Genomic DNA, 17,686 nt, shown 5'->3' with positions numbered 1-17,686 from the left:
CAACAAGTCCACACCAACCCTCCGAAGAGTAACCCACCCAGACCCATTTCCCTCTAACTAATGCACCGAACACTATGGGCAATTTACCATGGCCAATTCACCTGACCTGCACATCTTCAGACCGTGGGATGAAACCCACGTAAACACGGAGAGAATGTGCAAACTCCACACAGACAGCTCAAGGCTGGAATCAAACCCAGGTCCCTGGTGCTGTGAGGCAACAATGCTAACCATTGAGTCACCGTGCTGCGCCATTAGGTTAGAATATATGGTCGGCATGGATGAGTTGGATCAAAAGGGTCTGTTTCCGTGCTGTATATCTTGAGGACTCTAAATACAGAAGAACAAAACTACACAAATCTCTTCATATCTCACCTGAATTCTCCCAGGCTGTCCATTACCTGGCTGATGTAAATCTGCACTCTCTGATTAGATTCTGCAATCTTTCTGCAGGAAATCATTGCCTACCAAAAAAATTTAAAGAATAATGTACATTAAACTCTTGTATTACAGCATGCACTCAAAATTTTGATTAATGGAAATCCACCCACAAACCTCTGCAGGATAAATACAATGTCAAACGATGTCATTTGCATTATCAATGCAGCCCAACCTCACTTCAAATCACAAAGGGGTCTCTATGCTAGAAATTTTCCTGTTAAACTTAGCTTTAGTTGTAGCAACCTCGGAGTTACAGGCAGCTCCACAGATTGAGGACTAATGCAGTTGAAACAAATCTCAACAGAAATTCATAAAACCTAAAAGATGGGATGGGGTCAATACAATAAATGCAGAATGGATTCAACTTTATACTTGTACCATGTTGCAACTAAAATTATGTATTTTTATAATAGTTTTAACAGGACAAACAAGCAAACCTGAGAAAAATCACCAGACTTAAACACAAAACAGTTTATAGATTTTGATAAAAGTATTATAAAATCATAATTGCATGTTACCTGCTCAATGGCACTCTTTAGTTTGTTTAGATGAGTCTCAAAGAGGGGAAAATGTGAAAAGAAGAACTCCTGGAAAGTCCTGTTTTCCTCTTCCTTCTCTGGCAGAGAGAAAACAACACTAACAGCAATCTTCTTCCTCCGGACCATCTGAGGATTCGAAGCATAGCTTTCATCTGCCATACTGAAAGTCTCCTCAGCTGACCTTTTAATACAAGGAAATGTTAAATATAAAACCCAAAATCAACTATGAAAACATGAATATACACATAATTTGGTATTCAGTTTAGCAATAAGTAGGGGCTCACAACTTTTAGTCAAAGACCTAGACATAAGCATACGATGAAATATTCCATCCAGGAGTGAGGAAAATAATTAAGGATGCAAATCTCAAGGGTTTATAGAGCAGAGGAACCAAAGGGGGACAGGGGCACAAGTTGAAGGCGGCAGGACAGATTGAGAAAACAATTAATATGGCATTTGGGATCCCAGACTTTATAGATTACAAAAGCAATGACATTATGGTGGAACTTTAAAAAACGTTGGTTCAATCTCAAATGGAATAGTGTGTCCATTCTAAGCAACAAGCTTTAGGAGTGTCCAAACAAGATTAAGAAGAATGATTCTGGGAATGAGTTACAAGGATAGAATGGGGAAGTTGGGGCAGCTAAGCCAAAAAACGGTGGAGGGAAAATTTAAGTAAAAAAAAGTGTGTTCAAAATGCTGTAGCATTAGTCAGGAAGTTAATGTTTCATGATTAAAGTTTAGTTATAATCACACAATAAAAGAATATTCCTTGACTAATATAATATATTGTTCAGCTTTAAGTGTACCTAACGTAGATTTCAGTACTCTAATGTCAAGTGACTCTCCTTAGCCTCACTTGACAAAGAAATGTGCCATTGGGTTGCAAAGAGTCAAGATAATACCAGAATGTCTTCGAGTTACAGTTACAAGACCAAGGGGACCTGTCTTCCTTATTTATATTTAATATCTATACTTACAAGATTTGAGATCCTCCCAGCTTGTTAGCCCTATTCAAGACATCATAAGCAACCTTGCTGATGATGATGATCATGATGATGATAATAACAATAATAATGTGTAACATTCGAAATGTATTTAAGTTTGTCATTCTTAATCTTTTAGATCTGCATCAACCAAGAAGTTGCAACAATTTCAACAGAAATTTGTAACAAAAACTTTACGGGTGGGGAGGGGTCGATTCAATAAATCCAGAATGGATTCAACGTCATACAAATTCCACTCGTACCCATGTTGCAGCTTTATTAAGATCATGCATTTTTAAAGATGTTCTAACACAGCAAGCATGCAAACCTCATGCAATCACCAGACTTAAGAATATTTCACAATTTCACCCTTTTTTACATCCTGTACAACGATTTTTTTTTAACAAGCAGTACTTTGCACTTTTATTATTACTTTGTGATGTTCTGTATTTGTTTTATGTAGTTTTGAGGTTTATAAGCAACTTTATACACTATAATCTACAAGACAAGATTGAAACATTGCAGTCTTGAGTTCAAATCCCACCATGGCAATTGGTGCAATTTATTCAATTAATAAATCAAGAATATAAAATTAGGGTCAGAAAGGAGATCCTGTCTATAATCACTGATTTTTTTTTTTAAAAACTACAAATCTGGCTCGCAAATGCCCATTGGAGAAGGAAATTCCTTACTTGGTCTGGCCTATATGAGAGTCCAATAATGTAACTGACTCATAACTGTCCTATGAAGTTGGCCTGCAAGCTACCAAAGTCAGTCAATTAGAGACAGTAACAAATGCTATCTTTGTTTCTTTCATGTGGGTGTCGCTGACAATTTTAAAAAAAGACAAATGGAAACTATGAAACCTGAGAAAGTGTTAAAGAACCGAGCCACATCCTATTGTAGGCCTTCAATTGGTATAAGATTTCAACAAAGGTAGCTATCATAGATCTAAAGGCATGGGACACTGATACGTCTATTCACATATTAGAGTTGGTGACCAAATTTATTCTATTACTCTAATATTCAAAGGCAAAATTACTTTGGACAAAAGTCATATAAAAAGTGGTTCGGGACAGGATTTAAATTGTAAGGTGGGGGTGGTTCCATTAATGGGACTAAGCTTTGGATGTAGCAGAGAGGGCAAAAGAGGGAGGGTGGGGTGTCATTTATCTCAACAGGGTTGGAATATAAAAGCACCGTTGTGCTACTGAGACTTTTACAAAGCTCTGGTTAGGCCCCATTTGGAGTACTGTGTCCAGTTTTAGTCACCACACCTCAGGAAGGACATACTGGCACTGGAGCGTGTCCAGCAGAGATTCACACAGATGATCCCTGGAATGGTAGGTCCAACATATGAGGAACGGCTGAGGATCCTGGGATTGTATTCATTGGAGTTTAGAAGATTAAGGGAGATCTAATAGAAACTTACAAGATAATACATGGCTTGGAAAGAGTGGACGCTAGGAAATTGTTTCCGTTAGGCGAGGAGACTAGAACCTGTGGACACAGCCTTAGAATTAGAGGGGGTAAATTCAGAACAGAAATGCGGAGACATTTCTTCAGTCAGAGAGTGGTGGGCCTGTGGAATTCATTGCCGCTGAGTGCAGTGGAGGTTGGGACACTAAATGTCTTCAAGGCAGAGATTGATAAATTCTTGATGTCACAAGGAATTAAGGGCTACGGGGAGAATGCGGGTAAGTGGAGTTGGAATGCCCATCAGCCATGATTGAATGGCGGAGTGGACTCAATGGGCCGAATGGCCTTACTTCCGCTCCCATGTCTTATGGTCTAAGATTATGACAATTCTGACAGGTATAAAGGATATTCTGTTTTCATCAGTTAGTACTTAGAACCTAGGTGCCACTATTTCAAAATTGCCAGCAAGCAAGCTAGGAGTGATACGAGGAGAAACTTGTTTATTCCATTGTTAGGATTTAGAATGGGAAAGTGAAGGAGACAGAATCCATACCAGGTTTCAGAAGAGCTGACTATATATTTGAAAGGTGATTAATTTAGAGGGCTACAGAGATATGGCTAGAAAATGGGAGAATCTGGGTAGCTCTTGCAGAAGATAGTAGCAATATGATGGATTGAATGGCCTCCTTCTGTATTGTAAAATTTGATGATTCTATTTATTTTTGTAATTAAAATAAAATGCTTTCCAAACATTCAAGCACCACACAAAAGGAAAACAGTGCTCTAAGATGTCTAAATGGTCAATGTTAAAAATCACACAACACCAGGTTATAGTCCAACAGGTTTAATTGGAAGCACACTAGCTTTTGGAGCATCGCTCCTTCATCAGATGATAGTGGAGGGCTCAATCCTAACAGAATTTATAGCAAAAATTTACAGTATGATGTAACTGAAATTATACATTGAAAAATTGATTGTCTGTTAAACCTTTCATCTGTTCGAATACAGTGATAGTTTCACTTCTTTCATGTGGAAATCACAAAACTTTTTTTTAAAAAAGTTGCATTCTCGGGTTAGCTGTTAACAATGGTGATAGCTAGACAATATGTTGAAGGTGTTGGCCCCCTGTGTTCTCTGTCTATGCCATGATGTTTAGATTGATTCTAATCTAAAAAGTGAGATAACGAAGTTTTGAATTTATGTAAAACTCTGTTAATCTCACTGTTCAGATTAGAAAATATCTAAACATCATGGCATAGACAGAGAACACAGGGGGCCAACACCTTCAACGTATTGTCTAGCTATCACCATTGTTAACAATTAACCCGAGAATGCAACTTTTTAAAAAAAAGTTTTGTGATTTCCACATGAAAAAGAAGTGAAACTATCACTGTATTCGAACAGATGAAAGGCTTAACAATCAATTTTTCAATGTATAATTTCAGTTACATCACGCTGTAAATTTTTGCTATAAATTCTGTGTTAGGATTGAGCCCTCCACTATCACCTGATGATGGAGCATTGCTCTGAAAGCTAGTGTGCTTCCAATTAAACCTGTTGGACTATAACCTGGTGTTGTGTGATTTTTAACTTTGTACGTCCCAGTCCAACACCGGCCCCTCCAAATCATAAATAGTCAATAATAAACAAGTGTCTGACTGGGAACTTTGCCAAATAATTGAGATTTGAGATGTAAGCCCAAGAATATCAATTGTTTGGTCCTGACAGCATATGCCTCTTACCTGAAAAGAGGGAGGTAAGCAGAACATTGCTATCATCTTTAGGAAAAAAATCTTAAAAGAAAAAGGTTGGGTCGGTGGATAATTGACAACTCCAAAGAACCAGTCAGGAGATAGTGGGAGGTGACATCAGTCAAATGTCCATCATTCTTTAGAGCCAATGAGAGATTGATCATGTTATGAAGATGTGGGTGTACTGTACCTTTAAGAGTTAAAAGCTAGCAAAAACTACCTGACAGTACCAAGTGTTCTGAAAAAAAAGATACAATGTAACATGTGCTCCAGCTACTGGGGTAGCTAGGGTAGCTTGTTGACTGGAAACGACAAAACAGATTCGAATTAGGCCAATCAGTTTAAATTGTACCCCGAAAAATACTAAACTCCAATCCAGTTTGAATTTAGTATACTGACAATCTTAAAAGCTAATGACACAATCCAATCCAATACCATGGAAAATTGAATAGTTGAGAGGAGAGCTGCCAAGCCACCAGCATGTAAAAAGACTGCCCAAAAAAAAGCTCTCTCAAAAAAGTACTTTCATCAAATCAGTTACCTGTGAAAAAGAAACCCCAGAGAAGATTTGACATCTGGCTGGTTTTTGAAAAGTTGAATTTAGGTAAATCTTAAATCGGGGGTTTTAAATCAGACTAGTATTATAGAAGGGAAAGTATAGATAGGTGAGAGAAAGGAATTGTAAATAGCTTAATTAATTATTCTGTTATACTTTAAGAAATAAAGTTGTTACTTTTACTTTAACTAGTTCTTGGCCTATCAACTTTTCATAGATTACTGCACGGGATACATCTTTTCTGTGTTGCAGGGTTAGATTAAGCAAGAGGGTTTACCCAGTGTCGTAACAACCATGCATCTCAAACCAATTAGTGATAAATCACACCTAATTTCAGCTCAAGTACAAGGATATAATTAATTATCCTGTGGGTTATTCTTGCGAAGAGCAAAGTAGTCGTAGCTTTTGCTGACCACATTCAAACTTGACAAAGTTATCTTGCTAAGTAGTAGACCCATAAACGAAGTGTCAACCTACCGCCAACTTAAACAAGCAAGAGATGTAGTATATCTGTAAAATCACTCCCCTGCTTTGAGAAGAATTGTTTTAACTGAAGTAAAATTTCATGAGTTACTGTACCATATGGCCTCTTGTTGCCTTATTGGATAAAATCTCAAGTGAACAAATTAGGAGGGTTTGAGGATTAAATTATGACCAAAAAAAAACTTACAAATGAGGGGATAGACAGTAGAAAGTGAGAAACTGTTCCAAATGGCAGAAGCAGCTAAGAACCAAAAGATACCAATTGAACATGAATAACGAAAGAACCAGTGTTCACATAAAATTACTTTCATTTTAGAATCACAAGGAGAGAATCTGGTGGGAAAAGATTCAAGTAATTGTTAGAGAATTGGAGGGGAGGTTGAAGAGAAAAAATATTTTTAGGGCATAAAAGAGAAAGAGAGCAGAATTAGCAGAGTAGATTTGAGAGAGACTTTATAATGAGCTGAACAGTCCCAATCTGTGCTGTAACTATTCTATGAATTGCTGTTTTGATAACTTCAAAAAGGTGTAAAAATGCAAGTTATCAAGACAGTTATGAAGATGGCACGGTGGATCAGTGGTCAGCACTGCTGCCTTAGTGCCAAGGACCCAGGTTCATTTCCAGCCTCTGCCGACTATGTGGAGTTTGCACATTTTCCCTGTGTCTGCGTGGGTTTCCTCCCACAATCCAAAGATATACAGGTTGACCATGCTAAATTACCCATAATGTTCAGGGATGTGTAGGTTACTTACATTAGTCTGGGAAAATGTAAAAGTAATAGGGGTCAGGAAATGGGTGTGGGTGGGATACTCTTCAGAGGGTCAATGTGGACGTTTAGAGCCAAATGGCCTCTTTCCCCACTGTAGGGATTCTATGATGACTATGATTCATAGGAGTGGATCAGAACAAATTTTAGAGTCACAAAAAGGTATTAGATCAGACAACCAAGTGCAATCACAATATGATTAAAATTATTCTTAAATCAGCTTTCCAGTATCTCAAAGATTCATTTTCATTAGTGTTACACAGTTTATTTTATGAACCAAGTAAATCACACTTTCTAGTAACATTACTTCCAGGCAGCAGAATACAATTTCACATCCACAATTTCCACATATTCTTAGATATTTTTAAAACTGGCCAGTTCAGAAATACTATATACCTCTGCAGCATTCTTATAGACTTCTGCACTCTGAATAACATCACTAATTTGTAGGTATTTTAAATAAAATGTCTTTATTATGTCATTCCCAATTTAGTTACTTCACAAAAATGTTAAGTTGCCATTTATCATTGCCAGTTCATTTCTTCACAACGAATGCAAAATTACATCAGAAACTCTAAACTTACCACCTTGGAAAAATGCCATTTTCAAGACTGGTAGTCTGATTGCGTCGCCAGCGTCGCTGGAAACTACTGGCACAGCTACTGGAATAGGAGGAATTTGGAGAAGGGTATGGTGTAATTAACAGACTACTGAGGGATGCTGCAAGGTAAAACAAAATGCAAAAGAACATTATGAACCACAACCACAGACTGCTTTATAGAGCTAATGCACAATTTACAGTGATACGGCAAGGGCAAATTGTTTTTTCAACTGCAGCAATATAATGTTTAAAACAGAAAATAATCCAATAAATGATGAAAATTAGGAGCCTCCCATCTCAAACAGCAGGAAGTTCTTTCAGAGATAATTTACACAACATAAAAATGAAAACTAGAAGAAATTCAAAGTTATGAAAAAGTAAACCTAGTGAAAAGCTGATATTTCAAGTACAATTGGTAGTTTTGAAAATAATCTAATATTTTAGTTGACAACTAGACTATTTTCTTAAACTTAATATGAAAAAAAACCGCAATAAATACCTGACCGTGCTATTCCACTATCTCCATCTTCATTTTGACCTCGACTCGGCATATCCACAGGTGTACTATGAGCTGCAAATAGAAAGTTCTATCAGGACACTAATTTCACAAAATCAAATTCTCATTAGTCAGTCACTTTTGTTATCAGCAGCTAAGTAGCAATTAATCCAATGATAGATAGAATTATAGATGAAATTTTTAGATCAAACACAGATGCATCATTGCAGATAAAGTGATGATAAGCAGTAACACAGCCATACCTCTAGAACAATGGCCTAAATCTTGAAACTCTTACAACACAAATGTCTCAGTTACAACGCATACATCTAACCAAAATGCAATCACAAGATATCACAGCTACACAAGGTGCTATGGCAATTGCGCTGTGCAGAGAATACAGTATTGTTGCCCTGTAGTATCACCACCTTAAATCAATACTGTTCAAGTCATTATTCCTTTTGAAAATCTGTTGCCCAGCTGTGCAATATCTTCTTAGTGCAGCTGTTTTTGTAAAAAGCAAACCCATTCACAGAAAGTACAGCAAACAGAATGGCAAAAATCCCTTTTCCCTATAACAGATGAAAGTCCATGAATATCATTGGATAGCACAACTGGAATCAGTTACAACTGTCGAAGAACTGTATACTCTGACCAAGAATGGGATCTGAGGAAATGCAACAGTTAGTCATGTAGTCCTGTTAGGGATAACAACATTCAACAGGGAAAGACAATGGTGAAAGATATAAAATGTTGAGAAAAAGGACATTTAGTTGCAGATTCAATGTGGCATTGCTTCTCGTACCATAGTCAAAAAGTGTGGCGCTCGAGAAGCACAGCAGGTCAGGCAGCATCCAAGGAACAGTAGAATCAGCGTTTCAGGCATAAGCCCTTCATCAGCAGGTGGGAGGGGGAGAGAGGGGCTGAGAGATAAATAGAAAGGTGGGGTGGGGGGAGTGGAAGGTAGGTGGGAAGGAGAGAGGTAGATGCAGGTGGTGGGGGGGGGGGGTGATGGAGATAGGTTGGTAGGGAGGGTGGAACAGATAGGTGGGAATGAAGGTGGACAGGTAGTACAGTTCAAAAGGGCAGTTCCAAGTTGGAGTGTTGGATCTGGGATGAGATTTTGGTTAAGGTGGCGAGAGGAGATGAGGAAGCTGGTGAAATCGACATTGATGCCATGTGGTTGGGGTCTTCTTCCTCCAGGCGACGGATGCCTTTGATTTGGCAGTGGAGGGGGCCCAGGACTTGCATGTCATAGTCATAGAGATGTACAGCATGGAAACAGACCCTTCGGTCCAACTCGCCCATGCCAACCAGATATCCCAACCCAATCTAGTCTCACCTGCCAGCTCCTGGTTCATATTCCTCCAAATCCTTCCTATTCATATACCCATCCAAATGCCTCTTAAATGTTGCAATTGTACCCGCCTCCACCACTTTTTCTGGCAGCTCATTGTATACACTTACCACCCTCTGGGGTGAAAAAGGTGCCCCTTAGGTCTCTTTTATATCTTTCCCCTCTTACCCTAAACCTATGCCCTCTAGTTCTGAATTTCCTCCACCCCAGGAAAAAGACCTTGTCTATTTATCCTATCCATGCCCCTCATGATTTTATAAACCTTTATTGGGTTACCCCTCCGCCTCAGACGATTCAAGGAAAATAGCCCCAGCCTAATCACGTCTCCCTACAGCTCAAATCCTCCAACCTTGGCAACATCGTTGTAAATCCTCTCTGAACCCTTTCAAGTTTCACAACATCTTTCCGATAGGAAGGAGTCCAGAATTAAACGGAATATTCCAAAAGAGTTAAAGTGGTCGGCCACAGGGCAATGTGATTGTTTGGTCCGTGTCCCAGAGATGTTCCCTGTGAGTTGGCTTCCTGTCTCCCCAATGAAGAGGAGACCACATTGAGAGCAACAGATACAGTAGATGAGGTGATTGGAGGTGCAGGTACATCTCTGCCGGAAGGATCCTTTGGGGCCTTGGATATAGGTTTTTTTTTTTGGGGGGGGGGGGGGGGGGGGAAAGAGGGCGGTGTTGTTGAGAGTAGGCTTCACACCTCTTGCGTGGACCCAACAAGGGAGTCACAAAGGCAATGGTCTCTGCGGAATGCTGATAGGGGTGGGGAAAGAAATGTATCTCTGGTGGTAGGGTCTGATTGTAAGTGGCGAAAATAGCAGAGGATAATGCACTGTATCTGGAGATTAATGGGTTGGAAGATGAGAACCAGGGGTTTTTCTATCTTTGATGCTGTTGGAGGGTTGGGTTCAAGGCCGGATGTATGGGAAGTGGAAGTGGAGGGGATGGGCTGGAGGGCATTGTTGATCATGTGGGAGGGGAAATTGCAGTCCTTCAAACAGGAGGCCACTTGGGATGTCCTGGAGTGGAATTGCTCCTTATGGGAGCAGATACGGCAGAGAAGGAGGAATTACAGAGATGGGGGTGGGAGGAGGTATAGTCCAGGTAGCTGTGGGAGTCCGTGGGTTTGAAGTAGATGTCAGTGTTATATCGATCACTGCAGGCAGAGACGGAGGAGAGGTCCAGAAAATCTGAGATGGTCCAGGTGAACTTGGAGGTCACAGTGGAAGGTGTTCGAGAAGCTGATGAGCTGTTCAACCTCCTTTGGAGGTGGCACCGATACAGTCATCAATGTAGCAGAGGAAAAAGGTGGGGAATGGTGCCAATGTAACTATGGAATATGGACCATTCCACATATCTGACAAAGAGGCAGGCATAGCTGGGGACTCCATGTGGGTGCCCATGGCTACTCCTAGGACAGACCAATAAAGTAGATATCGCTTCACACCTGACCTCGTGCTGGGAATACTTGATCGAAAAATTAAAACAGGTCGTTTTGATAAATATGTTCTCTGCCTGTGTCATTCAGCACTAAAAAAATGTAAAGGAGATAAAACGGCAAAATGATAAACATTTGCAGGTAGGTCGGCCAGTGGTTTGTACTTAATTGTGATCGGCACACAATTACAGCAGAGCACCATCCAGAATGGTGGGACTGGCAGACTTGAGTAATTAGTGTATAATATTACAGATTAATGCTGAATTATTTCAACAAAGCTATTATTTCAATTAAGCAAAGTGTATCTCAAAGCCCTCATTTAATTAGAAAATCCAATATTGAGAATGGATTTCAAATCTTGTTTACTGTCCTAACAGATATAAGCACTGAATCGTAAAATACCATTCCTTCAGAATCTTTAAGGCTTGTTCCCGTAAGACTTCACTTTTCAGAGTTGTAAAATGGGAAATCCATCTATGTGTTGAATTACTTGGAAGCACATTAACACGTTCATTTTGATGATACGTAGTACACACCATGTTAAATTCTGATATGTTAAATTCTGCATGTTAAATTCTGATATATTCCAATCAAACTCTGGGCTTTAACAGCACATGGTTTCCACAAAAGTGGCCCTATCACAACTTACAGGTACAAACATGAAGTAATGATCTGAATTCAACGGGTGAGGGGACAATAACTGCTCTGGACATCAAGGAAGCATTTAACTGAGTGAGGCATTGTGGAACCTTACAAAAATTGATGTCAATGAAACTTAGGTAAATTCTGGAGTGAATGGAATCATACAAATGGATGATGATTGGCCAACAACAAATCACAATCTCAGAACATTGCTGAGAATGGGCAATAGGTCCAACACAGGCTTACTTCCACCTTTAGGGCAATTAGAGATGGTCAATAAAAGCTACCTTCCAGCAATGCTCCGAATCTATCAATAAATTAGAAAAACTGCGAGAGAGAGAATGCAAAGTACTGCCGCATCTACAGGGCACCTTTTTTCTCCAAAGTCCTCAATTGAGTTGTGAACTCCAAACCTGTGCCTACCTTTCGTGCAATACATTGCCAGAATCCTCCAAATTAAATTTCTGCTCAGCACCAGAAGGGCCTGAGGAAGGGCCTGTGCCCGAAACGTCGAATCTCCTGTTCTCTGGATGCTGCCTGACCTGCTGTGCTGTTCCAGCAATAAAGTTTCAACTTTGATCTCCAGCATCTGCAGACCTCACTTTCTCCTCCAGCACCAGAACAACACTTAGTCAATGGCATTCTACATGACAGACCATGGGAAGCCATCTTTTCTCATCCTTTTCAACTTATGTCCTTAACCTTTGACATAGCTGACCTTACCAGCTTCCTCTAATGCCTCTTTAGAGTGGTCTGTCTATATATACAGAATCATGGGCTATGGCTCTTTAACATCTGCACCTCTGAAGTCACAAAAGAATTAAATGTTACAAAGTCGAAAGAATTTTGTTCACTTTAGATTAGATTAGATTACTTACAGTGTGGAAACAGGCCCTTCGGCCCAACAAGTCCACACGGACCCGCCGAAGCGCAACCCACCCATACCCCTACATTTACCCTTTTTAACGTAACACTACGAACTTAGCATGGCCAATTCACCTGACCCGCACATCTTTGTGACTGTGGGAGGAAACCGGAGCACCCGGAGGAAACCCACGCAGACACGGGGAGAATGTGCAAACTCCACACAGTCGCCTGAGTTGGGAATTGAACTCATTTTAACAGATTACGAGGGCAGATGAGCTTTTCTGGGTGTTTGGTTTTAACGAACAGAAGGGTTCGGCCTCCGCATTGTAACAATTAGTCCTTGACCTGCTCCTATTTCTTAACTTCATTCAACATTCTTTGAACACGTCCAGTATTGTATGTTCACTGGTATAACTACTACACCAGCACTTTTCTCAAACTCTCCACTGTCTCCAATTTATCAGGTGATTCTGAATGTCAAATAATTAATAAGAGCAAAACTTTTAAGCATTTAAACGATCAAAATCACGTGTTTGGCCCCTGTAGAAACCAATTACTTGAATTCTTCTCTAGCAGCTGTCTGATGTTGAAGGACCTACTACAAATCCTGTCACAGGCAATACCTATTTCTATGTTGCAACTTTGCATTCTCTTAGCTTACCCACCATGGACATCCATGCTTTTGATGCTTAGTGTTTTGATTGTTTCCATGTTTCCTGACCAACTTCCCTTCATCTATCAAATACAAATGAGAGCTCATTCATATCATTCTGGATCCTAAATTGCACCAGCCCCATCTTCCCTAACCACTGTCCCCCGGTCCACTAATATCTTTAGTTTTAAAATTCCTTATTTTAGTTTTCTTTAAAAGAAAACAGCCTTGTCCTTTCTCCATCCCTAACGTGCTGCAGCCATACAATTCTCAGACATCAGAGCAGCTGTCTGAACCAGCACAAGCATCTGGTTGTAAATCAAAATTTGAGAGAGATTTGGAGAAGTATTTCATCACAAAGAATGATCACCATCCATAAAAAGGATTCAGGAAGAGACTGTATTCTCATTTAAGAAGCAAATTGGTAGGTAGTAAATTTAAGATCTAAATTAAATAATTGTCAGGCTCTTCTCACCCAAACCAAAAACTATTTTATCTGGCTGCAGTTCCCTTTTCACCAAAAGAGAATTTGAATCAAGAGCTTACAAAAAAGGTCAATTACATTCTCAGAAATCAGCGAACTCAAACCTTTTTGAGCTAAATAGAGTCAGTTAAAGCTTTTTTATAAAAATATTCATACTTGATTTCTTAAAGTAACTCAATAATAGTTGTTATGGGAATGTTCATTGAGCTGGAAATTTGGTTTGCAGACGTTTCGTCCCCTTTCTAGGTGACATCCTCTGCTATGGAGCCTCCTGTGAAACGCTGCTGTACGGTGTGTTCGGAATTTACTCAGTTTTGTTCCCGCTTGTTAATTCCAGTGGCCGGTATATTTGGTCTAGGTCAACGTGTTTATTTTTAGAAACAGTGGCTGAGTCTCAGGCTTCTAGGAATTCTCTAGCTACCCTCTGTTTGGTTTGTCCTATTATTGCTGTGTAGTCTCAGTCGAATTTATGGTCCTTTGTGAACCACAAGTCAAACAGAAAACAGCCAGAGAATTCCGAGCCATTTGGATACAGAACTGGCTTGAAGTTAGAAGACAGAGTGGTGGTGGTGGGAGGGTTGCTTTTCAGACTGGAGGCCTGTGACCAGCGGTGTGCCACAAGAATCCGTGCTGGGTCCACTGCTTTCTATTATTTAGATAAATGATTTGGATGTGAACACAGGAGGCATAGTTAGTAAGTCTGCAGATGACACCAAAATTGGAGGTGTAGTGGACAGCGAAGGAGGTTACTTCAGAGTACAACGGGATCTTAATCAGATGGGCTGAGGAGTTGCAGATGGAGGAGTTTAATTTAGATAAATGCGAATGGTAAGGTCCTGGGGAGTGTTGCTGAACAAAGACCTTGGAGTGCAGGTTCATAATCCCTTGAAAGTGGAGTCACAGGTAGATAGGATAGTGAAGGCGGCGATGGAGGGCTTCCTGATGAAGGTCTATGCCTGAAACTTCAATTCTCCCGCTCCTCGGATGTTGCCTGACCGGCTGTGCTTTTCCAGCAACACATTCTCGACCTTAATCTCCAGCATCTGCTGTCCTCTTTCTCCAAGTGAAGGCGGCGTTTGGTATCTTTTCTTTATTGGTCAGAGCAATGAATATAGGAGTTGGGGGGGTCATGTTGCAGCTGTTCAGGACACTGGTCAGGCCACTTTTGGCGCACTGCACGCAATTCTTGACTCCTTCCTATCGGAAGGATGTTGTAAAACTTGAAAGGATTCAGAAAAAACTTACAAGAATATTGCCGTGTTTGGAGGATTTGAGCTATAGGGAGAGTCTGAATAGGCTGTTTTTCCTGGAGTGCCAGAGGCTGAGGGGAGTGACCTTATAGTGGGTGAGTCCAGAATTAGAGGGCATAGGTTTAGGGCGAGAGGGAAAGATATAAAAGGGACTTAAGAGGCAACATTTTCACAGAAGGTGGTGCAGATATGGAATGAGCTGCCAGAGGAAGTGGAGGAGGCTGATATAATTACAACATCAAAAAGGCATCTGGATGGGTATATAAATAGGAAAGGTTTAGAGGGATATTGGCCAAGTGCTGGCAAATGACTAGATTAGGTTAGGATATCTGGTCGGCATGGACAAGTTGGACTGAAAGGGTCTGTTTCCGTACTGTGCATCTTCATGACTCTAAGCTTAGCACTCATCCATGGACTTCATCAATAAACACGTTGACCTAGACCCAATATACCGACCACTAAAATGAACAACCAGAACCAGCAATCCGAAACAGCAGGAACAAAACCAAACAATTTCTCAAGTGACAGTACAGCAGCACCTCACAGGAGGCTCCATAGCACTGAGGATGTCACCTAGAAAGGGGATGAAAACAGCTGCAGTCCAAATTCCCAGCTCGGCAAACATAGCCGCAATAACTGCAACCAGCACCCAAGTTACAAATCTTTACAAAAACCTTGAATAACTGAATTGTATCAAGGGGAATGTAACAGATGGGATACATTTAGACAGTACTATATAAAACAAAACCTTTGGAAGTGCCGGGTAGATGTATAATACTAATAAGACAAAATGCAGAGTATGATAAATCCAATTTAGAATTACTGATCCATCAGCTTCCCCCCGATCAAAACAGTGGCAGTAGTCTCCAATAATCTCAAAACTGACACCTAATTATGATGACCCCAATCACCAATGGTCAGTTCAGATCCTGCCAGAACTCAGCCCCAGACAAATGCAATAAACAGAGTATTACAGAATAGTTTCCCTTGACATTAAGAAAGCATTTAATTATAGCAATAAAGGGTCCCTGGCAAAATGGAGACCAATAGAAATCAAAGGAAAAGGCTGTACTGGAAGCAAGGTTATAATTGTTGAGAAACAGGCACTGCAGTTTTCTGAATTCACTGTAAAAGTTCTTCAGGGATGCTTCATCAGCTGATCAATCCTGAAATATTTTAGTAAAGAACACCAGATTAACGATTGGTATATAGAACACAGAACAGTATAGTATAGCATAGCAACAGACCCTTCACCCATCATGCCTGTGGCAACCATAACGCAATTCTAAACCAATCCCATCTGCCTGCATATCAGTCTTATTCCTGCATTCTTTTGCCTGTCCATGTGTCTGTCTAAATGCCTTGTAAGAGGTATGAGTGATGATTCAGTGTTCAGTCCAATTAATAATTTGTCTCATACCAAGTTTACCATCCCAGCCCACAGCACCATTTGGATAACATTTAAGTATGATTTGAAAGTAGCAACTAAAATTTGTATTGAGTGAGTGTCAATGATGACCACCTTGGACAAGTCAAGGTCTAGTCATCACCAAAACTCCTTTAACAACACCAGCATCAAGTCTCACAACTAGTTTCTGATCATTAACTGGATTAGACAATCCAGATTATCATGGCAGGGCAATATTAAAAGAGAGTTATGAAGGGCTCAACTCAAACCCTGACTTCCTCTCCAATAGGAACGGGTGATGGAATAATTACTACTGACTTGAAAGGGTATAACCATAACAGCATAGAAGTACTTCAACACCATTTATACCAAATCAGTTACTGGCCTCCAGATCTGTACCTTTCATGCTGTTGAACCACAGTATACAACCTACTGAATACATTTAAGTAAACTTTAAGTTGCTGAAATGCTCATATGCAGTAAATCCTCCTCCAAGTAAATAAATAGAATCATCACCTATATTTCCCATAAAACTTTGCAAACAGTGCCTCTGCAAATAAAGTACCACTGACTTGGATCAAGGAGTGCACGATTTTGTTTTATTCATCCGTGGGACATGGACATCTCTGGCTGGTCCAGCACTTAGTGTCTGTCCCTAGCTGTCCATGAGAAAGTGGTAGTCAGCTGCCTTCTTGAATTGGTGTATTAGATTAGATTCCCTACAGTGTGGAAACAGGCCCTTCGGCCCAACCAGTCCACACCAACCCTCTGAAGAGTAACCCACTCAGCCCCATTTCCCCCTAACTAATGCACCTAACACTATGGGCAATTTAGCATGGCCAATTCACGTGACCTGCACATCTCTGGACTGTGGGAGGAAACCGGAGCACCCGGAGAAAAGCCACGCAGACACGGGGAGAATGTGCAACCTCCACAGAGGAGTGTCACCTGAGGTGGGAATTGATGCTGTGAGGCAGTGATAACCACTGTGCCACCATGCCACCCACTAATTTGTCCTACTGTATGTGCACAGAACATACTGGGAAATTTGCAACTCCTCAGACACTGAAGCATTACATGTTCAAATGCAACAAGACCTGGACAATATCCAGGCTTGGGCTGACAACTGGCAAAAAAAAACATTTGCAGCACATAGATGCCACAATGGCCATCTCCAATACAAGACAACCTAACCATCGCACTTTGACATTCAATGGTGTTATCATGACTGAATCCTCAATTACCAACATCCTGGTTTTTTTTGGGGGGGGGGGGGGGGGGGGCGCAGACCATTGACCAGAAACTCAACTAGACTAATCACAGTGGCCACAAGATCAGGTCAGACACTAGAAACACTACTGAGAATTACTCATCTCCTGACTCCCCAAAGACTGTCCACCATCTACAAGGCATAAGTCAGGAGTGTGTTGGAACACTTCCCACTTGCCTGATGGGTGCAGCTCCATCAGCATTTAAGAAGCTTCACACCATGCAAAACAAACCATCCATTTGATTGGCACTACATCCACAAGCATCCATTCTCTCCA

At 40.5% G+C, this 17,686-nt stretch overlaps 1 protein-coding gene across 2 annotated transcripts in view; it reads right to left on the bottom strand.

Moving 5' to 3' along the window:
- The window catches only part of LOC122539310 (folliculin-interacting protein 2-like), a 119,170-nt gene that overhangs the window by 32,672 nt on the left and 68,812 nt on the right, over positions 1 to 17,686 (bottom strand). For both annotated transcript variants that reach the window (XM_043674008.2, XM_043674009.2), the window contains 4 exons: positions 8,043 to 8,114; positions 7,527 to 7,662; positions 960 to 1,161; positions 376 to 464 (listed from right to left, as the gene is read on the bottom strand). In XM_043674008.2, the coding sequence (XP_043529943.2) occupies positions 376 to 464; positions 960 to 1,161; positions 7,527 to 7,662; positions 8,043 to 8,114 (499 nt within the window). The remainder of the gene's footprint in view (positions 1 to 375; positions 465 to 959; positions 1,162 to 7,526; positions 7,663 to 8,042; positions 8,115 to 17,686) is intronic.

Source organism: Chiloscyllium plagiosum, unplaced genomic scaffold (genome assembly GCF_037043375.1).
Source record: "Chiloscyllium plagiosum isolate Xiang-an unplaced genomic scaffold, Cpla_swu_hap1 HiC_scaffold_36, whole genome shotgun sequence".
Lineage (NCBI taxonomy): Eukaryota > Metazoa > Chordata > Chondrichthyes > Orectolobiformes > Hemiscylliidae > Chiloscyllium > Chiloscyllium plagiosum.
Note: the sequence above shows the minus strand (reverse complement) of the source record. Positions and strands in the feature narration are given on the sequence as shown.